The 16,237-nt window shown below is 36.1% G+C and overlaps 1 protein-coding gene across 1 annotated transcript in view; it reads right to left on the bottom strand.

Moving 5' to 3' along the window:
- The window catches only part of RABGAP1L (RAB GTPase activating protein 1 like), a 799,508-nt gene that overhangs the window by 574,776 nt on the left and 208,495 nt on the right, over positions 1 to 16,237 (bottom strand). The window contains 1 exon segment of the mRNA XM_033198684.1: positions 4,740 to 4,890. Within this exon segment, the coding sequence (XP_033054575.1) occupies positions 4,740 to 4,890 (151 nt within the window).

Genomic DNA, 16,237 nt, shown 5'->3' with positions numbered 1-16,237 from the left:
TATTTTTAGAATAATTTATTCCATAATAGATCTCAACTAGTGCCACTATTAAGAGGCAGTTGGGGAACAGAAAGGTAGTTCTCTACTCAATACCTATTTTCTCTTTCCTCTTTACAAAAAGCCTAGATTTGGAGGGGGTGCAGGGGTGAATCAATGTGTCTATCTTTTTTAAAAAAAACATTTCTAGTTTTCCATGAAGATAGTAGCCATGTAACAGAATTCTGGTCAAGAATATACAGATGGAATTGTTGTTTGGTGCTTAAGAAAAATTCTTTAAAAGGGTGATAGACTTGGTTCAGAAATGCCAAAGAGAGGTCTAGCCTTTTTTCCAGCTCGTGGACGATAACCTTTAAACCCTTGAAATTTCCTGAATAACAGGATTGTTATTTGTGGTAGGCCCCTCTAACCACATCTGATAGTTTATGTTAATCAGATGATTCATGGTAAGCCCCCAGATAGTTTACACTAAGAAGAAGACTTATGATGTAGGCTACCCAAGCCACAGAGACCAACCATGGGATTAGAGCATTGGGGCTTTGAGCCATGCAACAGCCCCAATATGTTATGGTTTGGCTGTGTCCCTACCTTCTTTTCCTCTGGGGAGGAAAGAAGGGAAGCCTAAAGATTGAGTTCTACCAGGTAGGTGATGATCCAATCAATCATGCCTATGTAATAAAACTCCAATAAAAACTCTGGACACCAAAACTAGGTGAGCTTCCTGATTGGCAATACTCCAAATGCATATTGCTACATATTGATGCTAGGCAGGTACTGAGCCCTTGAGGATGATGCCAGGAGGGTAACATATCCTTGAGAATAATGGAAGCTTCACATTTGGAATTCTCCTAGTCCCACATTCTGCCCTATACATCTCTTCCTTTGGCTGGTTCAGATTTGTATATTTTTGCAAAAAAAGAAAAAAAGAAAAAACGCCACTAAACTACAATTGTAAGTACAGCACTTTACTGAGTTCTGTAGGTTATTCTTGCAAATTATCAAACCTGAGGAAGTCTGTGAGGATCTACAAGTTTGAAGCTAGTTGGTCTGAAGTTAGGGTGGCACTAAGAACCCACAAATTGTGGCTGATGTCAGAAGTCTTGAACAAAGTTGGCAGTCTGGAGGACTGGGCTCTTAGCCTCAAATCTGGCCACCTTGAATTGACTTTGTTTTTCTTTTCTTCTTTTCTAAATGTAATGCTGGATGTAGAAAAGCCATCTTGTGAAAACAAGGAGACAAATATATGCCAAGTCTATCAGACAGGGTTTAATCAGGTAAACTACTTCAAAAATGATGTAATGCAGGAATGAAGGTCCTTCATTCCTGAAAGAGCTGGAGGGCAAAAGCCTGAAGATCCTGCTGTAGCAGTCTTTTGCCCTTCCAGCTCTTTAGGTGTGTCACCACAGCTATTGTCCAGAGAATCAGGAGGTTGCTGTGGCCACTCAGGAAAGGAAACCACAAGAAACAGGAACCCCAGAGTGAAGGCAAGTGATTGAGAATGAAATGCTCAGAGGCAGATGCAAAAACCTCACAATTGGTGAAGCCAGGGTATCTGCCAACCACACTGCCAGAGAAAATATGGCTTTTGCCTCCCTGCAATCTTCACTGGCAGAAAATAAATCACAGCTAGAACTCCAGAGGGAAGAAATCTAAAAAATTTATTTTATCAGCCTCCAAGTATCTTCCATATATTTTATTCAATGAAAATGATTTTTGCCATTCTATTTTTTGTGGTTTGAGACTAGGTCTTACTCTGTCACCCCAGCTGAACTGAAGTCTGATGGTACAATCACAGCTCACTGCAGCCTCAATCTCCTGGGCTCAAGCAATCCTCCCATCTCAGCCTCTCAAACAGCTGGGACTACAGGTTTGTGCAACCACGCCCAGCACTTTTTTTTTTTTTGTAGAGACAGGGTCTCACTATGTAGCCCAGGCTGGTCTTGAAATCGTTGGCTCAAGCCATCCTCCCACCTCGACCTTTCAAACTGTTGGAATTACAGGCATGAGCCACTGAGCCGAGCCCTATCTCTTGATCTTAAAGTTTTTTTTCCAAGTTGTATAATTAAAACTACCATGGTGTTTGGTATAAATGATAAAAATTTTCTCACTATATGAACATACACTGTTTATCAAGAATTCATAAATAATATCATGGGATGGTATTCTTTACATTTTTCCCTTGAAATTTTTAAAGGTATGAATTATGAAAGCCTCTTAGTGAAAAAAAGGGGAATGGCAGTTACCTCTTACCCCATGGCAGCCAGTAAAAGTATATAATTTAGTTTATTATTTACTTGAAAAAGTAATCTGATGCCCAGAGTTATGATCTCTGAAAATTTCAATCAGATACTCCATCGATAAAAACTTCTAGGCATAAATATCTAACATACATATATTTATCATGTACAAGTGCTACTATACTAATACAGATATTATAAAGCACAGAAATTTAGATAGGATGTAAAAAAGACAATTAAAAATGCTATAAAATACTATTCAATATTGAATATGGATCATTATTTTTGTGTGTGAAATTTTTCTATTGTGTTAAACATAACATAAAATTCACCATTTAGAAGTGTACAATTCAGTTGGTTTTTAGTATATTCATAATCTTGAGCAACTGTCACCACCGTCTAATTCCAGAATATTTCCATCATCTAAAAACAAACCCCATATATCTGTTAGCAGTGACTGCCAATTCCCTTTTCCTCCAACCCCTGGCAACTATTAGTCTACTTTCTGTCTCTATAGGTTTGCCTATTCTAAACATTTTATATAAAAATAATCATAAAATATGGGTCACTATTTTTAATATGTTTGTTATAGCAGTTCACAAAACAACAATGAAAACTTGTTTCCACATCAGTTTTTTGATTCATGGTTCTGTTATCATATCCAAAAAAGACTTGCAAAGATCCACAGACCCAAGTAGACATACATCATTTTTTCAGTCCCACTCACCAATCATTTTGTTGAAATTTGACTAGGAAATATCTGCTTTCTCTAGGTTTTCTTTCTTTCTTTTTTTTTTTTTTTTTTAGAGACAGGGTCTTGCTATGTTGCCCGAGCCAGACTGTAGTGGCTAGTCACAGGTGCAAGTTCCTGGCTTCAGGCGGTCCTCCCACTTCAGTCTCTCAACAGCTGAGACTCCAGGCATATGCCACCACACCAGCTTCTAGATACTTATATGAATAAATCAGAAGGTGTTGTGTTTATATGCTTTTAACTATCAGTTCCAAATTCTCTGCAACTACTTGTATAAGTTTTAAACATATTTAAAATTTCTGATTCCAGGTTAAGTGTGAAGATGTGAAAGTTTTTATAGTGATGCATGTTTTTTCAAAGAAAAAAATCACAGAGGTGTTTAAATTGCCATATGTTTCAAAATGTCCATCTCTGTAACCTGAGTTTGTTTCCAAAAGTAGTTGCTTTTTCATTCATTATCATAATATTAATTCTTCACTGAAGGAACATATTAAATTTAAAAAAAATTTGACATGCAGCATCCTGTGATAACAATCTTTTTAAGCCGATCACACATTTTATGAGGATTAAGTTACACCTAGATAACCTGTAAATCCATTTAATCTAACACATGCAAAATGCAAGAAAACTGTAATATTTTGGAAGTTAATATACGAGTGTGAGCCCCACAATGATTCCTCCAAAGTGTGCAAGTTCCATTCTTCCCTAAGGTCACTCCTGAACCATGTGGGACCAGTGGCCACTGGATCCAAGGACCTCATAAACCCTCAGTACTATGGCACACCAAATATTAGTACAGCTTAGTATCCTTTGGTGTAATTATTTTTAAAAATATACAAATCGAACTTTGGACATTTTTTCCCACACACCAATGGATCATCCTGCATATTCCAATGTAGAGGCCATCAATCTTAAAAAAAAAAAAAAAAAAAAAGAGGTTAAAGTTTAAAAAAAAAACTGAATTCAGCAGTGATCATTATACTAGGCACTCAGAAAATATTTATGGAAGGAAAGGAGGCAAAGAGGAAAGAAAAGTAAAAAGAAATTATAGCAGATAAAATGTTCTAAAAGTTCATATAGTCTGAGGAATAAAGTCTTGATTGTAAAAATCTCATTTATGAAGAGAGGTTCTTTTAAATTAAAAAATAAAATTTTACTATTATTTAAAAATCCAGTATTTAGAGTAGACTAAGTAATTAGGTGGTGAGACCTAGGGTGGTGGGTCTAGGATCAAGGCCAACACTTACCTTTACTTACGCTCTAAAACCAGGTATTTAGACATAAGCAAAGGAATTTACAGTGGAACCAAGGACCCCTGACAGAAAAAGGGCAAGTATCTACATCATTTAAATGTTAGGTGACATAAGCACAGAAGAATTTTTTATTTCATTTTAATGTTATTATAAAACTATACTAGAGTAACTATGTATGATTATAACTATATAAATCTCATAGAATTTTAAAAGGTTGAGAAGTTAGAAAACACTTGAAATATAAATATATTCCAATTTGGTAAATAGCTATTATAAAATCACTTGAATGAAAAGATGAAAACCAAGGCATACAGTGTTCATAGATGACTAAGTGCATTGTTTACCACCACAAGTATTCAGAACAAAAGGTAGAAGTACTGACTTCACAACCTCAACATATTCATGAAGAAGTTCAACGCATTTATGGCTTATGGGAGCTATGAAAACTAGGATTTATTTAATAGGTCATCCAATGAAAATAATATGAAAATAACTTCCTACCTTTGTGATAAGAATTCGGTATCTATCCAGCATTGCCTGGTTGTCATGGCAGCCTGCCAATAACTGCCATACCTCTGCCCTCAATGCTTCGGGGACACCACTCTTCACCAGAGTAGATAGCCCTTTTGGTCGTGCACCAAGGTTATTGTGCCTGAGAAGACAAGAAAATAATCCATTCACACTCCCTTTACAACTCCTGAACTGCTGTTGCTATGAAAAGTATCCTAGTTTATATAAAAGTGTAAGCTTGGCTCAAGAGAAAATTGTTTGTGGTGGGGCATTAAACAATAGTACTGCTTAAGTTCAGTTATGTCTTCAACTTTTTTTCTTGATCTCATCTTCTTTATTGGTGAACCAGGTAATTCTACCTCCAGGAAAAGCTTTTTCTTCCTCTCATTTACTTTTAAAAATCATCCTATGGACTTACTCATAATAATGAACGTTTTAGTTATATATTGCTAGGCAACATTTCAAGGCATAAAATGAACCATCTGAATCCCCTGAAATGAACGTACAGCAAGCTGGACAATGATGTGTGGCAGGGAATAGGGTTCAGGAAATGATGTTGAAAATGGATCATAGGCCTATCACACCTTGACTATACCCACTTCTCTGAGGCCAAGATGAGCTGGGCCAAGTGCCAAAGGCAGGCTCCACAGTATAGGAGACATAAGGCATACATATTACAGTCAAGTTTTATGTGGTGGCCACATCCTGACTCCAAGGTCCTCCAGGAAGCCCTATCTCTTGATGACCTAACTTGGAATTCTTTGTTCTAGGATAAACTTAGATATCAATGAACTTCCAAGTTAAAACGACCTAAGATAGGTTTTCTAGTAAGAAGAGTTCATTATTGTTTACATGTCTGATTTGTCTCCCTGACTTGTTACAACAGCAAGTGCTCACTAAAGGAAGGACCTAGCCCTTTCCTACAATCACCAGAACCTACACAACAACTCCAACTTGCTGGGGAAGCAACATATATTTATCAGGCTTTACCAGATCCCAAAGTTGTGCGGCGTCAGAACAAAGGCAAAGATCTCTCCTCCTAAAATCAATGATCACAACATAGTAAATATGCTAATATGCACATCTGACCAAGAAACTGAATTGCATATATCAATATTGTGAATGTAATTTCATTTATCATCTTTTTCCGGGTGCCTAGCTTGAATATGGAACTATATTCTATGCCTTTTTGCTCAGACTTTACTTTTATTTGCTGCTCACTTTTTATCTCTTAGAGCTGACTCTGGTGCAACCACTGGGACTCCAAACCTTGACAATGTACTCTGGTTTGATCTAACACCCCAGGCTCTGGTTTCAAGTTTTGAGCCTCAAAAGTCATAAAAGCCACATGTCTATTTTCTAAAAGTGGCCTCCCAGCTACTTCACTAGATTATACACACTGTTCCACCTCTAGCTCAAACCTCAGTATTGGCATACCTTCCACGGAAAATACATTCCTTGCTTTCCCCATACTGTCATAATTGGGCTATCTCAGAAAACAACTGAAACTTTCACAACTGAAGCAAGTTCAAGTAAACTCATCCCATTAATAATGTTAGTAAACCATCAGATTTAATGGTTTATTTTAGCCTTTTCTAGCTAAGCTCTGGTATTGTTGGGTTAGAGAAACTAAGCTGATAATACTGATGGGCTTGAAGCAAAAATAAACTAGAGACAGGTAGAGCTGATATGATTTAACACCTTAAAATAACAGTTATGGTGCCAAGTGACAAAAGCAAGTTTCAAATTAGTAAATAGGTGTTAGTTTAAATACACCTACATGCCCACTATTTTGAAACCTGCTTTTAGACACGCCTAGAAAAATAATATGGAAGAACATACTCCAAAATATCTGTGTAATAGAATTAAGAGGGAAAGTAGCCCTTTTATTTTCCTATGCTATCTGAAATATTTATAATGATTTTAAATTCTTTTATAATCATTAAACACAAATAGTCATTTCAATTCTTTAAACTTCTCTCATGGCTTTAAATTAAAACATAATTTCAGTTAATTTGGAAAAACACTATAGATAATTATGCTACACAAAATATGTCAAGTAGAGGAAGAGTATTAATTATTCTTCAGAAGACTTCCACCTGAATAAACTATTTGACAAGGAATATTATGCCACAAGAGAGCCAGGATTAGTTATAAAAGGATCTTTTTGTAATTTAATGTTTGGCTCTGATTATACTTTTGAATAGGAAAAACATGTGGGTTAAGGGTATTAGTATAGAAAATTGGGTTAATTAAAAGCAATGATGTACAAAAAGCAAAGTTCATTCCCGCTAAAATTAAATGCAAAATACTTGAATTATGAGTCCAATAATTTATAACATCATGTAAGGGAAATCCAAAGTGGTTAAATATAGTATATGTTACATGTTATACAGAGATCAGCAAGACATCACTGTGTCTCTACAGCTATTAAAACTCCAATAAATTTAATTAATTAAAACTCCATGTCAAAGAATCCTTTCTTGGCTGGGCACAGTGGCTCACATTCATAATCCCAGCACTTTGGGAGGCTGAAGCAGGCAGGATCGTTTGAGCCCAGGAGTTCAGACCAGTTCCAGACCAGTTCCAGACTGGGCAACATGGCGAAACCCCATCTCTACAAAAAAAAAAAAAAAAATACACAAAAAACTTAGCTGGACATGGTGGCATGTGCTTGTAGTTCCAGCTACTTGGGAGGCTGAGGTGGCAGAATCACCTGAGCCTCAGAGGTTGAGACCAAATGAGCTAAGATCACACCAGCCAGGGCATCGGAGTGAGACCCTGTCTCAAAATTTAAAAATTAAGAACATTGAAAAAAATCATTTCTTCAATGGCATGCGTAATTCTCCATCATACTCTTACCCTGTGCAACAAATTTCAAGAATTGGTATAGAAGCACTATCTCTATTTCTTCCCCTCCAACTCCTTCCTCAATTCAGTTCAACATGGCTTCTGCATCTCTCCTTGAAAAGTTTTCACTTAAATGATCTATGACTTCTCTCCATGCTCCACTGGATTCAAGACATATTTTCAGTCCTTTCACTGTTGACCAATCTGTTTCCCTTGGCTTCAGTGACAAAGCACTACCTCTTTATCCACCTTCACAAACTCTACTGTTGATTGCTTCTCCTGTGTTAACCGCTTAAGTGCTTAAAGTTCTCTCTCTTTACTCTTGCCCTTTTCTTTCATTCTTTTGTCTGTAGGCATTATCACCTATAAACATGTATCCCAAGTTCCAGAAGCTCAAAGGCACCTCAAAATCAGTATGCCCAAGTCTGAACTCAGTTTCTTCTCCCTAAATCTAGTCATTTTCCAGGGTATTCCACCTCAGAAACTGTTACCACAATCCGTCCTAACTGGAAACCCAGGAGTTATTTTTGCCCCATCATCTATTACTAATCCATCACCAAGTCTAATACATCTTATTTTCTCAACTCTGCAAAGTTCATGCACTTCTATCTCAACTGCAACCAACTTTATCCTCCCTAAACCTCTGCAATAGCATCCTAACATTCACTGGACCTACTACAACATATTTCCAATATTGTAGGCAAAATGAAAATAACAAGTAGCTTGATTAAATATTCGGTTGGCCCAGATTGTTTTGTATAACAATTTAACTGTAATATTTTATATAATGATATATAATAATATAATGATTTAACTATAATATTTTAAAGTTTCAGTATCTCTTCCTACACATGCATACACACATACATACACATACTCCTTAAGATTAATAGTCAACAGTCCCCAATGAATACTTTATCATAATAAAATCCAAATCAATTGATTCAGTTTCTAGCTGACCCTCAGCCACTTGTTTGGCCAGTCACAATGAAAATGTCTTTTCTCCTCTCTTAACAATCGAAGCACTATTTATCTTTAGAGACTAACATTTAAAAAGAACTGGGTCACTCATAACACTGCTTAACAGCCTTATTTTACTGGTTATCCCAAGTAACAGTACAGCAATTATACTGCATGTAGCACCCTATCACTTGAGAGGCACTAATAAATATTAAGCCAGATGCTGCTAGTATATATCTATGACCAGAGAAGATCCAAATAAATAAAACAGAAATTTATAAAAATAATCACTGCTTTCAATATTTCTGATTAAAATGTAACTACACATTGCCATTGCTTTAATACATTAACTGTAGCTATCAGGAACTTGAAAATAGGCAACTAGTTATGATACCTGCTGAACTCTACCCTAGAAACAAGATGGATACCTAATACAATTATTTTTAAAGTCACACATAAATCAAATATCTATTAATCATACAGTAATTGGCTAAGTTTTAATGCATGAATAGAAACTCCACAAGGGCAAGAATCTTTGTCTTCTTTACTTATATATCTTAAGCACCTAGAAACAGTGCCCTGCATATAAAGGCATTTAATACATTTTTGGTAAGTGAATGAATATAATTATGAAATGAAATTAATATCTCAATTACAAAAGCTAAACAAAAAAGAATGCTTTTTTTAGAAGCAAACATTCTCACTGAATTTAATAGGATCAAAAAAAGCCATGGACTCATCTAGTGGATTTCCTTTGCTTTCAAAGAGGATTTTCTTGAAACTACTTAGGCATGTAAGAACTCTACTTTTAAAGGTGTCTACTGGGGGATAAAATTTCAAAGGGAAAGAGTTATTTCTAACAAAAACAGCAGAAAAAGCAAGAGATGAGGGGGATAAAAGTCACTGAATATGACCATTGAAAAGTCACCAATGGAATTAGAGAAATTTTGATAGGAGGTGGAAGTAGGTGGCTATTAGATATGAGAATATGACACCAGCAGCATGACCCATTTGAAAAAGTTCTCTCCAGAAAAGGAAAGAACTACAACCGAAATTAAAAGATGAGGTGGCATCAAGAAAGGTCGGAGATTTCTCCATCCCACAATAATGAGAAGAACTAGATACGGAGAAGTTATACGACCTACATTAAGAAATGTTTCAAGAAAAAGGATAGATTAAAGGTCATTATGAACATGAAAAGCATACAAATTCTGAATACATTTTCCCACTCTGATGATAAGTAATTAATAGCCATGAAAAATACAATTAAAATGCCTATTAAATAAGTATCAATTTTATCTTATTCAATAAAAGAAAATGACAGATTTGAAGGTGATTTTACTTGATGTAATAATTCAATACCCAATTTTTTTCCTCCAATGTTCACTTAGTCTTTCTGGTTAGAAAATCTTCTTGCATATTCTTCCTGAAAAAAGTTGACTTATGGCTAAGTATTCACAGTGAGCACTACCTTTTTTTTTTTTGTCTTTAAACTTTTTCAAGTTTTCCATGCATTTCAAAACCTGAAGCAGTTATCCAGATATTATTCCTTCTAATCCCTTAAATAATTTAAATAATAGTTAAATCATCATTACCATTCTGAATATATTCAACATATAAAAAAATATTGCTACCACTTTTAGTTTTGGTTTTACAAGTTCTCCCATCACAAATGATTTTTCTTTCTCTCTCTCTCTCTCAACCTTTCTTTCTTTAGCTCATGTGCTTTTTTCATGTAGCTATTTCTTCAATACACCTTTAACTCCAATCTGCTTTAAAGACCTCCAGTACTGAACTTTTTATACAGTCTGTTCTTAGTTTTCTTTTCTATATTATTTTTATTTTTTCTAATGATTTCAAATTAGTATTGAAATATTTTTCCTTTACATCTTTCTGATAGTGTATTTAATTATAAGAATTCTGACTTTATTCATGTTTTGCTTGTTTAATAGAATGATCTAGCTATTTAAGGGTAAGTTCAAAATATTTTCAAACACATTTAAAATTTCACTGAGTATATATACTGTCTCCTCACTTTAAAAAATATTTCCACAAAGCACAAAGTGTAGGACTCCACATTTCAGGTGCTTTACCTACATAAATCACAAAAAAAGTCTGTATGTAAATGCCTACCTATTTTTCCTGAGACTTAGGAAATCTCTAAATCGAATGTTTCAGAAAGAAATTCTGAGCACAATTAAAAATATTTGACAATCCTTGTACAAAAGACACAGTAGTTTAAACTTCTATAGTTTAAGCAAATGTTACCCTTTTCATATCATGACATAATTATAATGGCCCAAATAAAAAAAATTTTGAATTGTAAAAGATGCAACAAGTTTTCTAAAGGTCTAAGAATCAATTATCTTAGTTTTTTAAAACATTTCCCTCAGACCTTTAAATAATTTCCTCAAGTCCATTAATAAAACTATTATTAGAAATATTTTATTTCTGAAAAAAAATGTACACTGCATTTCGGCTGAGAAACTCTGTCAATTCTACCTCAAAAGTCTTTTCCCATTTGGAGCCTCCTCTCCTTACACAGGGTCTGAGAGTTTGGTAAAAATATCATCAACCCATGCAATTACCTCCCAATTTGTTTCCTGTTAATCAATGTTCTTCCTACTCCAATATTACCTTCCCCTCCCCCACCAAAAAAAAAAAAAACCTAATGGGATCGCAGCTTAAAGAAATTTGTTAGATATTGTCTTTATTGAAGTTGGGCAGTGGGCGCAGTGGGCGCAAGAAGCTTCATTGTATTATTTTATTTCTGTATACATTCAAAAATGTCCATTGGGTCTACAATGCTTTCAGAAGGATTTATTGATTATATCACAATTTTCTGTTTAAAGGTCTACATGCCTCTATAACATGGTAAACCTTGAGGGCAGAAACTATGTTTACTCATCTTTAAATCAGCAGTGTCTGTTAAAGTCCCTAAGAAAGAACAGATGATTAAGATTTAAAAGTTGAATGGGCCGGGTGCGGTGGCTCAAGCCTGTAATCCCAGCACTTTGGGAGGCCGAGACGGGCGGATCACGAGGTCAGGAGATCAAGACCATCCTGGCTAACACGGTGAAACCCCGTCTCTACTAAAAAAATACAAAAATCTAGCCGGGCGAGGTGGCGGGTGCCTGTAGACCCAGCTACTCCAGAGGCTGGGGCAGGAGAATGGCGTAAACCCGGGAGGCGGAGCTTGCAGTGAACTGAGATCCGGCCACTGCACTCCAGCCTGGGCGACAGAGCGAGACTCCGTCTCAAAAAAAAAAAAAAAAAAAAAAAAGTTGAATGAATGAATGAATGAATGAATGAAGTGACTTGTTTTACAGGAAAAAAAGTGGTCAAGAAATGTGAAAACAGTCTCAGTGTTTCAGTTACTTTGTTAAATAATCCCTTATGAGTATGCATTCCCACCCACATTGATTATAAACCTCAAAGGTAGAAACTACGTTGTTTTCTATGTATCTCTAAGAGCCTAAGATGATGCCTCATAAATTTTCATCGAAGCAAGTAATAAATCTTGCATTTTAGAAACTGAGTGGAGATCTCTATTTGGCTATTTATTTAGTCATCAAAAGATTTTGTTTTCTTACCCACCATACTGACATTCTCATAATCTCTCTTTAAAATCATGACCAGAAGCTTCAAGTACTACCTGGGCAAGGGTATCAATTTTCCTAGTTTATCCATTCACTCACTAGAACTTCTACATGCTCTTATAAAAACTAATCTAGGCCAGGCGCAGTGGCTCACACCTGTAATCCCAGGACTTCGGGAGGCCCAGGCAGGCAGATCACGAGGTCAGCAGTTCAAGACCAGCCCGGCCAACATGGTGATACCCCATCTCTACTAAAGACACAAAAAATTAGCCAGGTGTGGTAGCCCACACCTGTAATCCCAGCTACTCAAGAGGCTGAGGCAGGAGAATCGCTTGAACCTGGGAGGCAGAGGTTGCAGTGAGCCTAGATCGTGCCATTGCGCTCCAGCCTGGGTGACAGGGTGAGACTCTGTCTCAAAAAAAAAAAAAAACAACTATTCTAGCAAGGTACCTATATTTATAGAAATGGCAGCCTGCCCACCTGGTTAAAAACGTTCTGGCTCTAATGGCCAGGCACGGTGGCTCACACCTGTAATCCCAGCACTTTGGGAGGCCAAAGTGGGTGGATCACCTGAGGTCAGGAGTTCGAGACCATCCTGGCCAACATGGCAAAACCCCATCTCTACTAAAAATACAAAAATTAGCAGGGTGTGGTAGCACATGCCTGTAAATCCCAGCTACTCAGGAGGCTGAGGCAGGAGAATCACTTAAACCTAGGAGGTGGAGGTTGCAGTGAGCCGAGGTCACCATTGCACTCCAGCCCGGGCAACATAAGTGAAACTCCATCTCAAAGAAAAAAAAAAAAAACAGAAAACACACACACACACACACACACACACACCCTTCTGATTCTAAAACCAGAGTGGTTTAGATTCAAAAACTGGCTCTGTCATTTACTTGACAAGATCATGGGCAAATTACTTACTGGCTGTGAGATCTTGAGCAAGTTACTTACTTGCTGCCATTATGTTTTCTGTATTTTTACACTAGCTACCTAACATAGCTATGCCTCAGTTTTCTTATCTCTAAAATGAAGATATGATAATACCTACCTCAGAGAGCTGCTGCAACAATTAACATGGAGAGTGCTTAGAATAGAACCTGGCACATAGTAAGTACACTGAATTGTCAGTTATTACCTTTGTAGCCACGCCTGACCTTTCCTTCTGTTACAATGAGCTACCTCTGCTTCCAAATTCAACCCCTCCACTAGTCAACATATACATCTTTTCTTGCCTATTCATCAACTTATCCTATAATTATGTCCTCTTTCTCTAACACTATCAAGTTTTCTGTTACATCCTTTCTAACAACATACAAACATGCTATATTGCCCATTTAATAAAAAACTCTCAACCCACATCCACTTACTAATGTGTCCTCATTTCCTATTATTCCTTTATAGCAAAACTATTTTTAAGAGCTATCTATATCTGCTGATTTCCAATCCAGCTGGGCTTTCATTCCTGCCTCTCCATTGAAACTGTTCTTAGGATCACCAGTGACACCTAAATTGTTGAACCCAGTGGAATTCTAGGCTTCACTGGACTTCACCTATCAGCATTTGATTACTGTCTCCTTCCTGATAGACTTAGTTTACTTGATTTTTATCTTTATTCTCCTCCTACCTCACTGGTTGTGCTTTCTTGGGCTCCTTTGCATGATCCTCCTCATATTTCCAACTCCCAAACACTGGAGTGGTCGAGGGTGCAGTCTTTGGATGATGTCATCATCTAAACTCACTCCCTAAGTAATCTCACCCATTTCATTCTAACAGCTTTAAAAACCATCTATATACTGATGACTCCCAAACTCATATTTCCTTCCCTATCTTTTCCTTGAACTCAATGTTATATGAAAATGACTAATGGACATAGTCACTTGGATGTCTTAAATGCATCTCAACATCTCCAAAATCTTGATTTTATCCTCCAAATCTCTCTTCTTCTATATTTGAGTAAACAACAAGTCTTCTAGTAGCTCAAGCCAAAAACTCTGACATCAGTGGCCAGTTATTTATTTTTCTCAGGCCACACAGAAAACACAAGCAAATACTATCAGTAGTCTCTTAAAATACATCCAGAATCTGATCGCATGTCACCCTCTGCTACCAGCATGGTGCAAGACATAATTATCTCTCCCCTGGATTATTTACAATAGCATTCTACCTGTTCTGCTTGCTTCCATCTTTGTTCCCTTTTAATCCATTTTCACTGGGCAGTCAGAATGATCTTTTTAAAATGTTTAAATCAAAATATTTCACCACGACATGATCAAGACACAAATTATTCAAGTAACATTCCCAGGGTTCAAGATGCAGCCAGATATAAGATAAATGAATCTGTGCATAATCTAATGGAGAATATTACAACTTAGATTTCTTAAAACACTATATAAGATAAAAATAATTACCAAATATAGATCCAAATATAGATATATAAAATGTTCATAAAATTGGACAGAAATCTGTAATGGTGAGAGATATTTCATTCAAAAAATCAGTCAATAAACATGAATTGAGCACCTACTATACTCTAGGAACTGCAGGAGATGTCTCTAAAACAACAGTGACTTTAAGGAGGTCATGTGCATTTGTCATAACTTTGCAGGATAAGAAAAGTTAGTTAAGACAGAGTTACCTATAATAAATACTACAAAATAAAGACAGAAAAATGAGTATGCAAGGTATAATGAAGGAACTGTTGTGACAGGAGAAGAGAACACACTTCAAATAGCCATCTATGTATAAGACATAAATTTCCTTTTTTTCCTCTTTTTTCTTTTTTAGATTTAGTGATACTATTCTTGCTTCAGCACCTACTAGCAGTTAAGACTCTGGGCTTTCCTTCTTTTTTGCCATTTATTTAAGGCACAATTTATACAGAGTAAAATTCACGTTTTTAGTATACAATTCTGTGAGTTTTGACAAATGCATATAGGTGTGTGACCACCACTGTAACCAAGATATAGGATAGTTCCCTCATTCCCCCCATACCCAAATTCTCTGAACCCTCTTGTAGGCAATACCACCAGTCCTTAACAACTATTGACATGCTTCCTATGATGACAGTTTTGGCTTTTCCAGAATATCATACAAATGGAATAACATAGTATTAAGTCACTTGACTTTGGCATATGTCACTTAACATGATACACTTGACATCCATCAGTTGTGATGTACATCAGTTCATTCTTTTAATTGCTCAGCAGTATTCCATAGAATGAATATATCACAGTTGGTTGATACATTTACTTCTGAAGGACATTTGGATTGTTTGCAGTTTGGGGTAATTATGAACAAGGCCATCATAAACATTCCCATATAGGTTTTAATTTCACCTTGGTAAATACACAGCAGTGGGATTCGAATTGCTGGGTAGTATAAGAAGAGTCTTCAACTGTATAAGAAAATACCATGCTATTTTCCAAAATGGCTGCACCATTTTGCATTTCCACCAGCAACATATGAAAGTTGCAGTTGCTATGTGACGTTTTCAACGTCTCCACATCCTTGCCAACACTTGTTATTATCTGTCTTTGTGATTATTGACATCGTAGTGAGTATGAAGTGGTATCTCACTGTAGCTCTGATTGGCATTTCCCTGATGGTTAATGATATTGAGCATCTTTTTATGTGCTACTTGGCCATTTGTATGTCTTCTTTAGAAAATGTCTCTTTAGATTGTGTGGCTCTATTTCTGAACTCTCTTTTCTGTGCCACTAATCTCAATGTCTATCCTTGTACCAATACTCTTTTGATTACTGTAGTTCTATAGTAAACCTAGAAATCAGGTAGTATGTCTTTTCATTGTGCTCTTCACTTTCAACATTGTTTTGGCTATTCTAGTTACTCTGCCTTTCTATATAAATTTTAAAATCAGCTTGTTGGTTGCTACCAAAAAATCTGCTGAGAATTTTATTGAAATTGCACTACCTTTAAGATTAGTTTGGGAATAATTGAAAGCTTAACAATATCGAGACTTTCATTCCATGAACATAGTATATATCTTCATTTATTTCTGTCTTCTTTGATGTCTTTGATTATCGTTTTCTAGTATGTCAAAGTATATATCTAGCTCAC

Source organism: Trachypithecus francoisi, unplaced genomic scaffold, assembly GCF_009764315.1.
Source record: "Trachypithecus francoisi isolate TF-2019V2 unplaced genomic scaffold, Tfra_2.0 Lachesis_group5, whole genome shotgun sequence".
Taxonomy (NCBI): Eukaryota; Metazoa; Chordata; class Mammalia; order Primates; family Cercopithecidae; genus Trachypithecus; species Trachypithecus francoisi.
Note: the sequence above shows the minus strand (reverse complement) of the source record. Positions and strands in the feature narration are given on the sequence as shown.